General features: G+C 44.0%; 1 protein-coding gene and 3 non-coding genes across 4 annotated transcripts; 3 read left to right on the top strand and 1 right to left on the bottom strand.

Moving 5' to 3' along the window:
- The first annotated feature begins 5,211 nt into the window (after nucleotides 1–5,211).
- On the top strand, nucleotides 5,212–5,283 carry TRNAC-GCA (transfer RNA cysteine (anticodon GCA)). The gene has a single exon. It is a non-coding gene; the product is annotated as a tRNA-Cys (tRNA).
- A 1,378-nt stretch (nucleotides 5,284–6,661) lies between these two features.
- Nucleotides 6,662–6,733, bottom strand: TRNAC-GCA (transfer RNA cysteine (anticodon GCA)). The gene has a single exon. It is a non-coding gene; the product is annotated as a tRNA-Cys (tRNA).
- Nucleotides 6,734–7,711: 978 nt separating this feature from the next.
- Nucleotides 7,712–16,438, top strand: RPL23 (ribosomal protein L23). The gene is made up of 5 exons (XM_053265303.1): nucleotides 7,712–7,842; nucleotides 8,996–9,079; nucleotides 10,540–10,668; nucleotides 15,991–16,104; nucleotides 16,307–16,438. Exons 1-5 carry the CDS (start codon nucleotides 7,731–7,733, stop codon nucleotides 16,387–16,389), a joined length of 522 nt encoding a protein of 173 aa, XP_053121278.1. The 5' UTR covers nucleotides 7,712–7,730; the 3' UTR covers nucleotides 16,390–16,438.
- On the top strand, nucleotides 10,333–10,467 carry LOC128332194 (small nucleolar RNA SNORA21). Its single transcript, XR_008310612.1, has one exon. It is a non-coding gene; the product is annotated as a small nucleolar RNA SNORA21 (small nucleolar RNA).
- Nucleotides 16,439–16,560: the final 122 nt, after the last annotated feature.

The raw sequence follows: 16,560 nt of genomic DNA, 5'->3' as shown, positions 1-16,560 counted from the left end.
CAACAAATATACTACTGATGATCTGATAAAATCTAACTTGCTTGAGCATCTGTCTACCTATCTATCTATATCTATCTATCTATCCATCCATCCATCTATATTTCTCTAAGGCGTACCCATTGCTAATCCCATGTGTGGCAGCTCTTGCAAGAGTTTACGAGCGAACTGCCAGCAGGGGGAGAAGAAAGTGCCCGGCGCCAGTGAACAGGCTTGCAGGCGAAGCAGGAAAGATGGGGGGTGGAGAAAACAATGGCAGTGGGTGGGCAGGTGGAGGAAGAAAATGACGACAATGGGCGGGCAGGCAAGAAAACGGCTGGTTTTCAAGCAACAGCAAAAAGCACAATTCTGTCGTGATTATTGCAACTGTCACTAATGATTCTGCAGCTCCAGGCTTCTGTATTACTGAAGATGAGACTCTATACACTTCCAGTGCACATGCATGCATTTTGTGGTATAGTTGCAAGTTAGGAACATAGTGGAAGCTGCCATATATTGAGTCAGACCATTGGTCTATCTAGCTCAGTATTGCCTACACAGACTGGCAGCAGTAACAGACAAGAGTCTCTCTCAGCCCTGTCTTGGTGATGCCAGGGAGGGAACTTCGAACCTTCTGTCTTTTCAGAGCAGCCCCATCCCCAAAGGGAAATACCTTACAGTGCTCACACATGTAGTCTCCCATTCAAATGCAAACTAAGGCAGACCCTGCTTAGCAAAGGGAACAATTCATGCATGCTACCACAAGACCATCTCTCCTGATGCAAGTTATCAGTTACATGCATGAATTTGACAGAAGAGGTAGTATTTGGTGCACTCAGGCATATTTAATTAACTGTGCACCACTCCCTTATATACAGGCTAATCTAACTTCCCTCCCCCTGGACTAGAATAAACCCTGCCACAGGCCTGTATATAGAGCTCTTCCATGGAGCTGTATATAACTCTGTTTAATAAACAGAGCAGCTTGCGACTAACTCAGATGGACACTTATTTTCTTATGGCTGTCTTGACCTGCATGTATGTATGTACGTATGTATGTAACCTCCCGCCTCGGGAACGTGATCTATAACATATCTGCATGCTAAACAAATCATGCCAGCACAGTGGCTGACCATGCCAGGAACCCCTGCTGACAACACCCCTGGAGGACCCCCTGGACCTGGAGAAGACCCTCTGCCGTCAAGGACCCACGCCCAGAGGCTGCAATTGGCAGAAGAAGACTGGCACGGCCCTGCCGGCCACACACAAGGTGAGGCTGGGATCTGTCCCTCCCTTGGACCTTTTGGACATTCCTCTCACTGAACTCTTTTAACTGGACTCTACCCAAACCCGTAGGAACTTGCGTACAGTGCTATAATCTCTCTACCATTGCAACCACACATTCGTTAGTACGCAGCCGTGTTTTATTGGGAAATTCTATTCACTGTTGCTTTTGTAAACCATTTGTTAAACATTCTCTAATAAAAGTCAACCTATTACCAGTATGTTTGTGGAGCTTGAATCAGTAGTCAAATTTCAATATTCAACAGCATAAGGATGGGACCTATGTGTGGTCTCTGTTCTGCTCTCCAACCTGTGTGTGTGTGTATGAGAGGACAGCTTTGGGTATTGCAATGCACTTGTTGGCACACTGCTGCCTGGCATTGTGAGCATTTGATGTGGAAAGACAAGACATCACTTGTGGGCGGAAGGGTCTCTGATGCATACACAGAATTTGCCAAACATGATTGACTATGTCTTGTTCGCTGCCTGTACTTGGCATATTATAGACTTTGCAGATGAACAAATCTTCATCTTTGACAGTTTGATTAGCCATGTCATCTCAGCTAGGTAGTTAAGGAGATTATTATGTTGTTAGAAAACTTTCTAGCCTCTTTTCTTGTTATGCCCAGCCAAGTAAGAGATGGCATCACTGCTAGTGATAAAAACCATCCCTACAATAGCAGGCCTGAATCAAGACACAAAGCCAACAATGCAGTGCTTGCTGGGAAGCATGATCCATCCCATCCCATCCTTGAGCCCTACTCAGGAGGAGGAACCTTGACCTCGTGCAATCAAGATTAGGGCTCCTTTAGCATACCAGGAAGAGTGGGGCAGTCAGCTACATAAAGCTACAGTTTCTAGGCAGCCCAGTTGCTAGCTGGAAGCTGCTGCTGCTATACTACCATGGACAATGGGGACTGGATGTATTTTCCCGATCACTTTCAAAATGTTCAAAGAAAAGTGCTGTCCACTAAGCATGACTATCAGGAAATCTTGGTATTCTTCCTTTGCCCACTTCAACTGCATGAAAGCTTCATCAACTGGAAATGCAACTTAACAATGAACAAGTGTTGTTACTACATCTCTGGACTACTGTACTTGGTGTGTCAAGTTCATAGGGTGATGCTTGGACAATAAACATGTAACCAGTACTTGTCACCTCAGAGTTAACTCTTCTGTTAGTTTGACTGAGGTGTGTTTAGCCTATCACTGAGGTGTGTTTATTCCTGCATCACTCTGTTGCAGATAAAGGAAGCCAGATCAGAAGCACTGGTTTGTACTGCTGTGGGATTATTATTGGTAGTATCTTCATTTAATCATCCCTTCTATGTTGCTGATTTGGACAATATTTTCCCTTACATGACTGCAGTTGGCAAATGTATTTTTATGTAACATCTGGGATCTATAGGCCTCCCCACCACCGCTATTTTTAATTTATCACTAATTAAAATATACAAGGTAATACCTACATCTGATAAATACCAAATAGTAAGTCTGAGCAACCTCAGACGATGTGGAAATAAGTGTTTATTGTTATGTATTACATTTTTTAAACATAAGATATTGCAGTAATATTTCACGGCAGGATTTTGTGCTGGCCATTTTGTTTTGTTGACCTCTAATGTCTAAACATTACAGATACATCCTGGAAAACTCTAAACATGGTCACAGGACCTCCAAATAATCTATTTTTTCACATTTACTCAGAAATATATGAAACTTTCTTATAGAAGAATATTTTCCATATATCTGAGTGGGCTAAATCTACATTATACTGATACAATTTGTCTTCATTATAGTAGTGACTGTTGCAAAAAGAGCCATGCAAGGTTTATGCCATCTTGAAGCAAATCAGGCCTGCATAACGTATGAGCCACCAAGCCAAACACAGCTCATCAGCCATCTATGGCAGACCACTGGAGAGTCCACAAAACTGCTTTTGCTGCTTTCTTGGCACTGTGAAAATGGACACTGCTAAGCTGCTGGCTGGCCATAGCATATGACCCCGTGTGGCTTCTGGGGATATTCCAGATATTATGTGGGATACAATCCCCAGATTCTTCTCTCATACTTCTTGCGAAGGGTCAGATTGCTCCTGAAGAGCTGTGAAGAACAAAGGTGCTGAGGATCCCAAAGCAAGCACCTCACAGCAAATCAGCACCAAGCAAGCTTATATAGAAAAACTTGCAAAATTCCAGTCACCCCACCCCTCCGCTAGCTCCCCCTCCCATCTCTGCTAGTTTTGAAGCATTTAGATAAACGTAGGCAAACATTCTTTAACCTATTCTATCTTTGAGAACCCCAAATGTAACTTTCTCTGTTATTCTCTGTTTAGAGTTTTAAGGTTTTAATTTGTGGGTGATTTTTAAATTGTTAAATTGTTTTAAGTTTTTCTATATGTTTTAACTTGTGTTATGCTATTGTTAACTGCCCAGGGACAAAAGTTTGGGGCAGTGTACAAATTTGATTATTAATAATAATAATAATAATAATCCGTTATCTCCTGCATTTACAGAACAAAGGACCATTCTCCCTTCTTTTTTATGAGAAGCAGAGGTAATTCACACACTAATGGCTAATTTGTTGCAAGGAAGAGAGCAAGCTAAGCAGGCAGTCAGCTGACTGTCACATCTGCATTTTAGCTTAGTGACCTTACATGCGGGGGTGGGGGTGGCAATGGCTGCACCCTGGCCCATCACTTCCATGAGTCAGGGTGGGACGGTCGCCTCAGATCTAGGTGCAGGGAAAGACACTGAGGGCAGAAGGTTCCAAGTCCCTGCCACCATGGCTGCCACTCCGTCGCCCACTGCCACTGCCCTTTGTCGCTCTGGTGAGGTATGTTGTTCATTTCCCCCTCCTCACTTTGCTGGGGCACACTGCTTCTACCTGCCCCCCTCCAAATTCGAGCTAATACTAAGATCACTCCATCACCACTGCCTGGTTGGGTGGCATAGTGTGAGAGTGCTTGCCTGTTGCTGCCACTGTCAAAGCATGCAGAGGGTGTCAGGGTGGGTGCCATATTGTTTTTTGCCTCAGGCAGCAAAATGTCTTGAACCACCCCTGATGAAAGGATTGCCCCGAATCATCCATTTAAACAAGATGTTCACAAAATAGTTGTGTAGGCTGTTGCTGGTGACATCAAAACAACTATCCAATAGAGTCCAACATGATACTTGTGCAACCATATTCGGTCACAAGGAAAGAGGTGCTATCTGTGGGAAGTCTGTGCTTTTCTCAGCCACAAAAATGAAGTTCAAAGCTGAAGTAAGGTGCTAGGGCCCTGTGTGCACCAAGTAAGAAACATGTGTTCGTTTGCTGCGGCCCACACACATAACACACCTGTGCTGAAAGACCCTTCATACAGCCGGTCAGATATTACAAAGCAGTACACAACAAAGCATGTCAATGTTCCTCACCAAAGTGGGTGGTAGAAAATAATAAGTTTAACAGCAGAGGTTAATGTGGACTAGAATCCTCTGGCCCTGAATTCAAAATGCTGTGAATCACTGAGCTTTGTTCAGTTCAGTTGTGCATTATACGTTTTATCGCCACTGCAGCTTTTGTGGCAGAAACTGTTGGCAGCCTCTTTAGAGGAAGAAAAAATGATAAAAGAGTTACAGTATTTCATTCTTGGCTTCAAATACACATCTTGCAGGAAGAGATTCCTAATGTTCTAAAATATATGAATGAGGGCCAAATTATCTGGGGCTGAGGAGTGTATTCCTAAAATATCATCTCCATACACCATATACCACTCAACTTTCGTTATTAAAAGGTTGACAGAACGATGTCAACGCATGCTCTGAATCTGTAAACCAATCCTAATCGTTCCTTGAAGTTGCTGAAATGCTAACACCGCCCCAACTCCCCGCCCCACAAATAGGTAAACAACAGAATCTGCGCCTCGGTTACCGAGATTTTTACATTACTATGAAGCGCTTCGGCAGCAGTGGGGGTATGGCTCAGTGGTAGAGCATTTGACTGCAGATCAAGAGGTCCCCGGTTCAAATCCGGGTGCCCCCTTCATACAAGTTTTTCTTTTAGTAAAATCTTACCCAGTGGGACATATTGTTTGCCGTCGAAAGCGCTTTCTAAAGAAAGGTTCTCTGAGCTATTTATGTCCTCGAAGCGATACAGCGTTCAGGAAGCGAGGAGGTGGTGGTGGTGGAATCAGTGATTTATAACTACAGTGGCTGAAACTGGTTCCAAGTTTCGTATTCAATATCAAGATGCAGGTACAGTCTCGCATCCCCTAAAATATGTTTTGGATCTTCCTCCCGTCCCAAGAATTTACATATCTCTATAGCTAGCTACCACTTGTACCAAGAGAGTGAGACAAGCTATTCCCAAGCGTCAGGATGGCTCCTGCAAATGGCTTTCTGAAAGTTATTAGGTCGTGCTCAGCCACCAGCATCAGACATTCCAAGCGTTAAAGATCACAATTCCTGCTTTAGGCTTCTTTACACTTGAGGGGGTTTTTGTTGTTGTTGTTTTTTAATCCCTTTAACTGGATAGTGGAAAAACCGGAACTGAACAACCGGAACGGGCCCTTTCTAAATAAAACAGAGACAAAAAGGGAAGGAAAGGGATGAATGCGTCAGAGTCGAGAGACATTTGAGGACAATTTTGGAAATGAAATCCATGCATTAAAAATTATTAATAATGCATGGATGTCATTTACAAAATATTCTTCTTAAGTGTCTCCTGACTCTCCCAGGGTTGGGTTTGGGTTTTGCCTTTTATTTAGAAAGAGCCCGTTCCGGCCTGTGTCATTCACGCCTTCCGGTTTTTGCAACGTCGTTCAATAAACCATTTCACGCATTCAACAATCTGGTCCGGAAAAAGGCCTCCCCACCCTCATCAATCACCCCCAATAAGGTTCCCGTGCCTTTAGCAGATGGCGGACAAGTAGTTATTTAGCTGGTGCAGCCTTTCCCTCAACGGACAAACGAAATGAGTCTGTGAAACGCTTCTCCTCACCTGTTGCATTTCCGTATATCACACAGCAGTTTAAAGGCACACGAGCCTTGCAAGAAAAGCAAAGATGACAAACGCGATGGTTAAAGAACTAATTACTTCAATTGTTTATGGATGAAACGGGAATTCTTAGGGGTGATTGTGATCATGATGGGTGTGTTGCTGGGAGTAATTCCAGATTAACTAAAATCTAAAATGCAAAATTGGTGTATATGTAGTACTGCGTAGCTCTGTTCACTAAATGCTCTCTAGTAGGCACACTACGCAATGTGCCATTGAGCGTCTCTAAATGTTCGACGTGGCTTTGACTTAATTCCTAAATTCTATTCACTAAAAAGTGGTACTTTGCTGCAATTGCTAAAATGGTGGTTTAAAAAAAAACCAACCAGCAACCCACCCTTAAAAAAAAAAAAAACAACCTTCAAGGGGGCACCCGGATTTGAACCAGGGACCTCTTGATCTGCAGTCAAATGCTCTACCACTGAGCTATACCCCCTTTTCCGGTAAAAAGCTTGCTGTATAGTCTTTTCGAAGAAGGAAAAGGAAAGAAACCATAGCATGCAATTTCTATGTACTACATGAAGGAGAACCAGAGAAACTGTCTACTCTGTTTCTTGTGTGCTCCGCACGAGCAAAATAAGCTTTTTCGCTCATGCCAGTGCCAAACGAATGTAATTAAATGTTTTATTTTAATTGAATTAAAAGTTGAAGCCCTCAGACAGTTCTCGCTAATTCATTAGATGGTTGCTTTCCTATCTGAACAATTCGTTATTTGGGAACAATTAATTTAAGAGTTAGATTATTTTTTTCAATGGCACAGGAGTTTGAATTAAGATCTGGAAGTTACGCCTTTTGTCTCCAAAGCCGTTGCCTCTCCTCTCGTCCCAAACGTATGAGGGTTGATTTTGGTTAGCGACCATGGAAACACACACTTCGTATACTCAGAAGCAATATCTATGTTTTCTTTTTAAAAATGTTTATTATTTTGATGTTTAGCTCGAAGGCTTGAGGAGGGTAACAATTCAAATTATATCCCAAGGCTGAGTCCAAGAACTGAAAAACAGATAGTGGACTAAGAGCTCATGTGTCTTTAAGCTTCTGTTGTCACTGCAAAAGAATGGGGAAAGCCACCAGTAAAAACTGTCCCTTTTATGCAACTCTCATGCATAAAACAACTTTGAAACCCCATGGATATGCGGGAGCTAACCATAATTACTGAAATCTACATCATAACTAAGCTCTCTCTGGCATTAACCAAGAAACAAAAAACAACATCCCCCGACAATCTGATTTTGATCGAGTTTAGGCTACATTTTCATAAAGTTAGTTTTTTAAGGAACCATTCCGATGTGCCCCCCTTTCTATATAGTATAGAAAACTATACCGTAGAGTAACGCCCCCCTTTCTATACAGTATAGAACTCTTGAAGTTCAAGGCATGGGTGCCTAGATGGCGCTGTGGCTACCCTTTTTTCATTCCGTTTCCAATGTCACATGAGAGAGGCGTCTCACGTGATACGGGTGTTCTTTCTTGGGAAAATATTAATTGTCCCGGCAGCCTTTGCGACTTCCTCTTTTTGCCGACCATCCAAGATGTCTAAGCGAGGTAAGGCCTGCTCAGCCGGAGGGTGATATGAGGGGATCCACTTCCATCTCCCCAACTTGGCGAGGATATTCGGTCGCTTCATCGAAGGTTACCGAGGGAGGAAGCTTAGTTACCTAGAGGGCCGGCTAGGCCTGTGTGGAATAGCCTGGGGGAGGGGATTTTGCTGGAAATGGAAGCTGGAAGGTTGTGGGGAGGCATTGATGGGGCGAGAGTAACAGCAGTTAACCCGAAACACGGTTTAGCCCCGGAGACTCTTCTCAGTGCTCGGCCTGAACCCCAGCATATCTATAAAATAATAAAATTGACATATGCAGGACAAACAAAAGTGATCATCCTTGACTGAGAACTTTGCAGTCTATAGTTCAACACAGTCTCCAGAAACCAGCATCTGTCTCCGGGTGACTTTTGCAAGCCTGGAGGCTTTAATGGCTTTATACGGTAAAAAGTATGGGGCGGAAGTGGCATTTCCAGGAATAATTTCAGTCGGAGTTGGTAATCTTAGTGGGAGGTGATAGAGTGGGGTGGATATGGGGCAGTAGGGGATGAGCACACATTCTGCTCAATTACATGCATTTTGAAAGGGGGAGTTGTGGAGATGCAATGGCAGCTATCATTTTTACAGTACTTCCAGTATACTTTGAAGAAGTACACTCACTGGCCAGAGCCTTTGGATGGGGCGGTCTAGAAATGTAATAAATAAAGTCTTCAGAGCATGTACAGAAAGCTTTACTGTTCACTGCTCAAGGACTGCAACTTTTAATCCTGGTTTTGTTTTGGTTTTTTAGTTGCTGGCCCTCACAGAGGATGTGCAGGGTGCATGGGTGGCTTGACTTAGGTGGAGAATATTTGTGTTTGGGGGGAGAACTAGGTAGAGACATGCCCTCCTAGTGATAGAAAGTGGGGGGAGACTGCACCTCTTTTTAAAAAAACCCTACTTCATGTTTTAACAGAACAGTGCAATATTTAAAATCAATAAAAGCACTGAAGTTGAAAAATGTAGCATAGAATAATGGCTTGTCCTACAGGTTTGGAAAAATCACTATTTTGCAAGCAGCCAGAAGTACAAACAAACCTTAATAGTGATGGATCAATAAGCTGCACAATTAGCCTTAGCTAACCCTTACTTTTTGTCCATCTTTGTTCACTGTAACAGGACGTGGTGGTTCGTCCGGTGCGAAATTCCGCATCTCCCTTGGTCTCCCTGTGGGAGCTGTGATCAACTGTGCAGATAATACAGGTATGTCTATGGTAGGCACCACGCTTGTTAGTTCTAAGAGGGCTGCCACCTTTTGTCCCAGGCAGGGCTTCTGTCCTTTTAACAGCTGTGTAACAGGAAGACATTGAGGTGGTGTAGGTTTTCCCAGCATAATGGCACAGTATTTCTGCCTGTCTTGTGAAAAGACACAGGAGTCTTGCTAGGAAAGAGATAAGCTAATCCTAGAGTGTCTCTCTTTTAGGTGCTAACCTGTCAGGTCTCTTTCAGATTCTGGAATATCTGCAACAGTTATTTTGTGGAGGAGGGATGAGGGAGTTCACCAAACTTGGTGTTGCTTTCAGCTCTGCATTTAGGCTTGCACTGGAAAGTATGTGGGGAGGTTGGGGACACCTGTTCATCCACCATGTAATATTTTAGGATGAGAAAGGGATTGCACATGGTTAGAGATCAGAAAACCTTTTTCCTAAGTGCTACGGGTACTTTTTTTGAGTAATCTGGATCTGTGTGGACCTTGCTATTTTTTTATTGGCATAAGGATTTGCAGGTTTTTAAACCTTCACATAACTTAGCTGAGGAGGGGATAGTGAGTTTTAGTTTTGCCTTTAAGTTCTGACTAGGAATGTACAAAGAAGCACTTTGGGCACATCCTGCAGCGTGGGGGCACTTTAAAAGGAGGAAGGCAGGTCTTATCTGCCGCTGCCCCCCACTGTGGAAGTGTCAGTATTAAACAGCCACGCTGTCTGTTCTGAAAAATCGCCCAGCATGGTTGCTTCCTGCTTGGGAACAGGAAGTTCCCTGTTCCCAGCATGGGAATTGGCATGGCATCGGCACACGGCGTCCTCGCATGCGTGGACACCATTTGCATGGTCAGCACACCATGCTGACCACACAAATGGCCCTTGCGCATGCGTGGATGCCATGTGTGTGCCAGTGCCATGCCAGTTCACATGCTGGGAACAGGGAACTTCCTGTTGCCAAGAAGGAAGCAGCCACGCTGTGTGGCTTTTCAGGACAGACAGCGCGAATGTTTTCAGAATACTGATAGCGTGGCAGAAGAGCAGGTAAGACCTGCCTTTCTTTTAAAGCACCTGCTTGCTGCCCACCAAAACGATTCGGCTGGGCCACCTCGAAGCGTTTTGGCGCCTCAAATTGGAGGCACTGAAATGCTTCATTCACATCCCTAGTTCTGTTAAAAGAAGCAGTCCTGATAAATTCAGTTTTGAGAATCAACAGCATTGTTAAAGGGTAACTTAGTGGCTTACAGCGGTGGGTTTTCCCTTCTCAAAAGCACTTGCTGGGTCTGTTTTCCCATGGCCCAGGGAGTTGTCGTGGAAGGGTAAAGTAAAGGCACTGCTTTTGGGTGAGGTGACAGCTTGTGCTGTTGTGCCTCAATCGGTGGTGCTACAGATAATTTTGAAGAGGGTCTCTTGATCTTGGTGATGTGGATGGGTTAATAGGACAATGATTCTTTTACTTCTTAGGTGCCAAAAATCTGTACATCATTTCTGTGAAAGGGATTAAGGGGCGCCTGAACAGACTACCAGCTGCTGGTGTGGGGGACATGGTAATGGCTACTGTGAAGAAAGGCAAGCCAGAGCTCAGGAAGAAGGGTGAGTGATGGAAGAATCCGGATTTGTATATTTGAATGGCTACGCCTAAGGAAACTCACTGTCATGACCTCTTGTTAGAATTGAGTTGGTTCGAGATGGTGTCGATTGATTCTAAAAGTTTACATAGTTCTTAAATTCATGTTTCCAATTTTCTAGCTAACCTATTTGTTGAGCAAGCATACACATTTCGTGTTTGCCGCCATAATCTGTTTGCATTTAAATAGAGCCTTCATCCTGCCCAAAAGCATTACCAAGCCCTCTGGTCGTGCAACCTGCATTGTGCTACTTTTTAAACATCTGCATAGGGGAGCAATTGTGAAGTTCAGGATTTCTGCTTGGCTCTCTCTGTGCGTGTATGATCACATAAAGTTGGTTCAGACATAACACCAAACTGGTTTGTGCTCATTGTGGTTTGGATTCCAAACTATGACCTTTATTGCAGATGTACATGCAAACCATGAATTGTGCAGTTGTCCTCTTTCCTGAGAGTTTCCAGATATAGCAGCCTAGTTCCGATGCGACACTAAACCGTGATTCATTGCCATGTGAACGAACCGAAGGGAACTGTGGACTTGCAGACTTCTTCCTCCCTGCTCTTGCATGCAAGGAAGGTGAAAGCTTTTGATCTCACTTGAGAAACACAATTCCATGTTAAGTACGAGTTCTAACCGTGTTTGTATCCTGGATTTGTCTCACTTCAGTCAGTTAACCTATTTCTTGGCCTAAAGTGGTGGGTTTTCCCTTCTGAAAAGCACTTGCTGAGTCTGTTTTCCCATGGCTCAGGGAGTTGTCGTGGAAGGGTAAAGTAAAGGCACTGCCTTTGGGTGAGGTGACAGCTGGTGCTGCTATGCCTCAATCAGTGGTGCCACAGATATTTGAAGAGGCAATCCAATTGGAAGCAGACACCTGAAAGGATAGATTAGAGGAGGAAGGGAGGGGATAGCCTATGAGCCTGCAGCTCTCTTAGACTCATTCACTTGGCACTAAAAACCATGGTTCAGCACAGGGGTGTAGCAAGGGGCCTGGGACTAGCAGCTGAGCATGTTGGCCCTTCTGTCTCTCCCTTCGTCATCACTGGGGGTCAAGAAACATTGGCTCAGTTCACCAGCCAGACAAAGTACTTTACTCCTCAGGTCGTTCCTCGAGCTATTTTGAGTTCATTACTCAGGATTTTTCCCCACTCATCAGGCATCATTTTTTCACTTGTCACAGATGAATAGGTGAGTGGATTTCCTGAGCCGTGGTCATCCTGCCGACGCAGGGAGCATGGCCAGAGCAAGCAATACAGTCTGGCAGAGTGCTTTCTCCACTGGACTCCCTCACAAAAAAATCTGTACATCACAAAGGAGAAAAAAGGAAGCATCCAGCCATTGGAGAAAGCACTCCACCAGACGGGAGAGGGTGAAGGGCTTTCATGTACCTGTTCTCTGCCCTGGGGTGGGGGGCAATGGAAGGAAGTGAGAGGGCTCCTTGGTGGTTCTTTCTGGCCAGGAACCTTTTGCCCCTCCCTGTCTCCATTGCCCCTGGACCTCCATGGTCCAGCATTATGTTTGAACCAAGCCAGTAGCTCAGGGTTGAAGCAACACCTCCAAACCACTCGGTTTGTTGTTTTAGCTGCAATGCCAAAACACATTCACTATGGCTTTAGGTCCTGGTTTTGAGACTGCTTGCAAGTCATGACATGTCAAAACTTGCAACGTTGTCTTCAGTTGCTTGGAACTTTCTTCTGCGGTCTCTTCCATCATAAAACTACATAATGCTGAGCTCCTGATGATCTCCAAATAAATAAATAAATATAAGTGTGTGTGTGTGTGTGTGCGCGCACACACACACACACGATGTTCTAAAATGTGATGCAACTTCCATAGCAGCAATGGAGCAGAACTTGTAGGAGCAGCGAGCGCTCCATAAATTCTTAATGTGCACAGGGGACACTTTTAATGTGGACATGAGGTGGAATAGATCAAAACCTTTTTCTTTTCTTTCTTTCTCTCTCTTTCTTTTGCAATTGGAGGGTATAGGTGGGCTTTGTTCTAAAATGGGTGTTGGTTTTTTTAAAAATTGGAGCTGACCATATTAAATAAGATTGTGTAAATGTTTAATTTATTAAAACCAGCCTTTAAAATATCCCATTAGCAGAGATTCATTTTGCTAATAGAAGATGTCTGCCTGCCTTTTAAACTAAAATAGCTGAAGAACAGTCAGTTTTTGTTTTGGAATTTATTTTTGGTTCCAGAATTGCTAACCAACCTATAATACACTTTACTTAAGAGAATTGCTAACCAACCTATAATACACTTTACTTAAGAGGCAACCTATTTGCCTCAAGTGCCCACTGGGCAGCTTCCTTTCAGGGCTGACTTGTTGGCTCAGAGTCCCATCCTCTGATTGCCTCAATTTCTGTGGTAAAGTGTGCCATCAAGTCAGTATCGACTCCTGGTGCCATGTGTTTTTTCTTTGGTAAGATACAGAGAGGGGTTTCCCATTGCCATCTCCCACGCAGTATGAGATTATGCCTTTCAGCATCTTCCTATATCCTTGCTGCCCGATAAGGTGTTGCCCATAGTCTGGGAAACAGACCAGCAGGGATTCGAACTGGCAGCCTCATGCTTGCTAGGCAAGTCATTTCCTGCTGCGCCATTAGGTAGACTCCAGAATCACCTGCAATCCCGTGCCTTTGCTCGAGCACTGTACGGGAATCTCATGAGGGAGAGAGGGAGCCTCTGTATGAAGCAGGTGGCCAGTCCCACAACTAGCATGACCTGGTTTGCTTTCTTGCTCCTCTTTGCCATGGGTGGCAAAAGCAGGTGCCACGATTTGATTTCCAGGCACCATGGCAAGCTGGCGCTTGGGGTTTGTTGAGGCCTGTGACCAACCATGGCTTGATATTCTGTCCAAACCATACGCAAGACTTCAGTCCTCAGAACTCTCAAAGCAAGGGCTGGTAACTACTAGGTAGAACAGTATTCCTCCCTGCTTATGCTGTTTAAGCTGACCATCTAAATGTTCATAGTTTGCATAATAAGAAATATAATACATGATCTGTTCTGTCATTTTTGCAATGCTTGACCTCAAGCTGCAGATTTTTGCCCCTGGTTTATTTACACGGAAAAAACCAGCCTTTAACTTTGATAGGGGGCCATTATGCATTCAGTTGTAAGAGTCTGAGTGTAGACTCAGATATTTATTTTAGAAATGCATCCCACCAGTTCTCACAATGTGAATTCATGACAGCTTACAATAATAAAGTAGAATCACGATAAGATAGCAACAATGTAGCAGTAACATCAATCGCAGTAGGCACAGCCATAAAAAGCAGTTGTTAAAGCACCGCTAAGGCAGCAGAAGACCAATTAGAAAACCTCAAGGCAGGTCTGCTGAAACAAGGCCTTCAGTTTCTGCTTAAGCTTAGTGGGGAAGGGGTTAGCCAGAGAGATCCAGGCTCAGGGAGTTTCAAAGAGGCAGGGCCAACACAGGGAGGGCTTGCCTGTGCATCATTGCCAGCTGAGCTTCAGAAAGTGGCAGGATGCACAGGAGAGTCTCTAAATGTTCTTGTGGGCTGAGCAGATCTGTATGATTAGGGGTCCTTCAGGTATCTTGGCTCTAACCATTTGGGGCTTTAAAATCACGATAAGATAGCAACAATACCAGCATCTTGAATTATACCAGCATTTTGAATTGCACCAGAACAGACTGGCTGCGCATTTCCAGGTCAGCAGATCACCTGACCCAGAGATCCTCTGGCTTCTCCAGATTTACTTTCAGCTTGTTAACCCTCATCCAGCCCACCACCACCTCCAAGCACTGATTCAGGTCTGTTGCAACTTCTTGGGTATGTGGATGGTAGTGAGACTTAAAGCTGAGTGTTAGTAAATTGGTGACACCCCCTCTTCCAGCAGTTTCATGTAGATCATGAGAGAATTATCTTGTAATATATTCGGCTATAATTTTAAACAGGCCTATTTTTAAGGAACAGCTAATAGAAATGAAATATTTTCTATAAAACCAATCTGATTTAAACAGAACAAATCCAATTCATGGCTTTTTATCCATTCTGATTAGAGACTTATGACCATACATATGGTTGGTCATTTCAAACCAGTCTGAGAGAGCAAACTCCTCCCACCTTTCAATTATTTATCCTTCTGCCACTCCATTCTATCTGATCAGCTGCACATACCTCCTCTGGTTCTTAGGCTCAGCCTGAGACTTTCTCCCACCTTAATTGACATTTGTACATCACAGGGGTTCAAAGTTAGGGGTTCAATTTAAGCCTCCCAAATTCACATCTAATACTTTCCTATATATAATATAAGTATACATTAATATATAGGTATAGCAGGGAAATGCTTGACTAACAAGCAGAAGGTTGCCCGTTTGAATCCCCACTGGTACTATATCAGGCAGCAGTGATATAGGAAGATGCTGAAAGGCATCATCTCATGCTGCACAGGAGATGGCAATGGTAAATCCCTCCTGTCTTCTACCAAAGAAAACCACAGTGCTCTGTGGGCACCAGGAGTCTGGATCAACTTGACAGCACACATTACCTTTATACATTATTATAATACTGGCTCCCACAAGTAAAACCTAAGCTAAAACATAAAGTACTACTTCAAGCGGGGATGCAGCAATGTTTGGTAAAGCTTAGGAGTCAGCTTGGGAAAGGGGGGGGGGTTGTGTCTTGCCCAGCACCAAAGGGCCAGAGGCCCTGGACATCTGGATTATTGCACCTGTAGGTTGCAGGTATTATTCATCCTATGAGTTTAAAGCCTTTCAGCGGGCACCTGGGTTCTTGTTTGATATGACTTAGAGCAGGGCTGCACAACTTTGGCCCTTCAGCTGTTGTTGGACTAGAACTCCTACTATCACCAACCAGAGAGGCCAGTAGTCAGGGATGATGGGAGTTGTAGTCCCAACAGCTGGAGGGCTGAAGTTGTGCAGCCTCGACATGAATGATTCTGCCTTTAAACAATTCTTTGTCAACAAAAACAGAACTGTGTCCTGAAACTAAGGGATGTGCCAGGTACTGGATGCCCACTAGAAATGCTGCTTAACCCCTGCCTTGGCTTTAGAAGCAAGCCTGGCTGCATGATCTTGCCAAGTCAAGACAGGCATTCTGAGCATTTCAGTTTTTGAAATTTGGACTGTCACAGAAAGCTCCTTAATCCAGTTTGAACAAAATATAAAGTTGCAATACCATTCCTAACTTCTTTTTCATTGAGCTATAAAGAAACTGATGGTGGGGGCTGGGCTTGCTTTTCACCTCCGATTTCAAGCCCAAGGATGTCTTATTTTCTGCTTTGCTGCTCTTTCTTGTAGTGCATCCAGCAGTAGTGATTCGGCAACGGAAATCGTACAGGAGAAAGGACGGGGTGTTCTTATACTTCGAAGACAATGCGGGGGTGATAGTAAACAACAAAGGGGAAATGAAAGGTATGGATGCTGAGATGGGCCAGTAAATAAAAAGAATGAAAAGGTGTTCCATGTTTCATTTTTGGCTTTTTGGGTGAAGTCTGCATTGCAATTGTGTTACATTGGTAGTGGCCTCCCTCAAAGAGCCTAGTGGACTGTCGTTCTCATGGGGAGAATTCTTTACCAGTCCTTAACAATGTGTTTCTGTGTTTGTTTGTTTAAGGTTCTGCTATCACAGGCCCCGTAGCCAAGGAATGTGCAGATCTGTGGCCCAGGATTGCCTCCAACGCTGGCAGCATTGCATAAACCTATCCCATGCTCTTTGTAAAGTTCCATTAAAAGTGGTTGAACGAAACCTGTTGACTCGTATTGCAGCTTGGTCAGTATGTGCAGCTGGGAAAGTGTGTGAATCTCTTGAAAACGAGAGGTGTTGTCTGAATCACTGAATGAAAAATGCTTGGCATGAGGTTTAAAATT

This window comes from Hemicordylus capensis, chromosome 6, assembly GCF_027244095.1.
Source record: "Hemicordylus capensis ecotype Gifberg chromosome 6, rHemCap1.1.pri, whole genome shotgun sequence".
Taxonomy (NCBI): domain Eukaryota; kingdom Metazoa; phylum Chordata; class Lepidosauria; order Squamata; family Cordylidae; genus Hemicordylus; species Hemicordylus capensis.
Note: the sequence above shows the minus strand (reverse complement) of the source record. Positions and strands in the feature narration are given on the sequence as shown.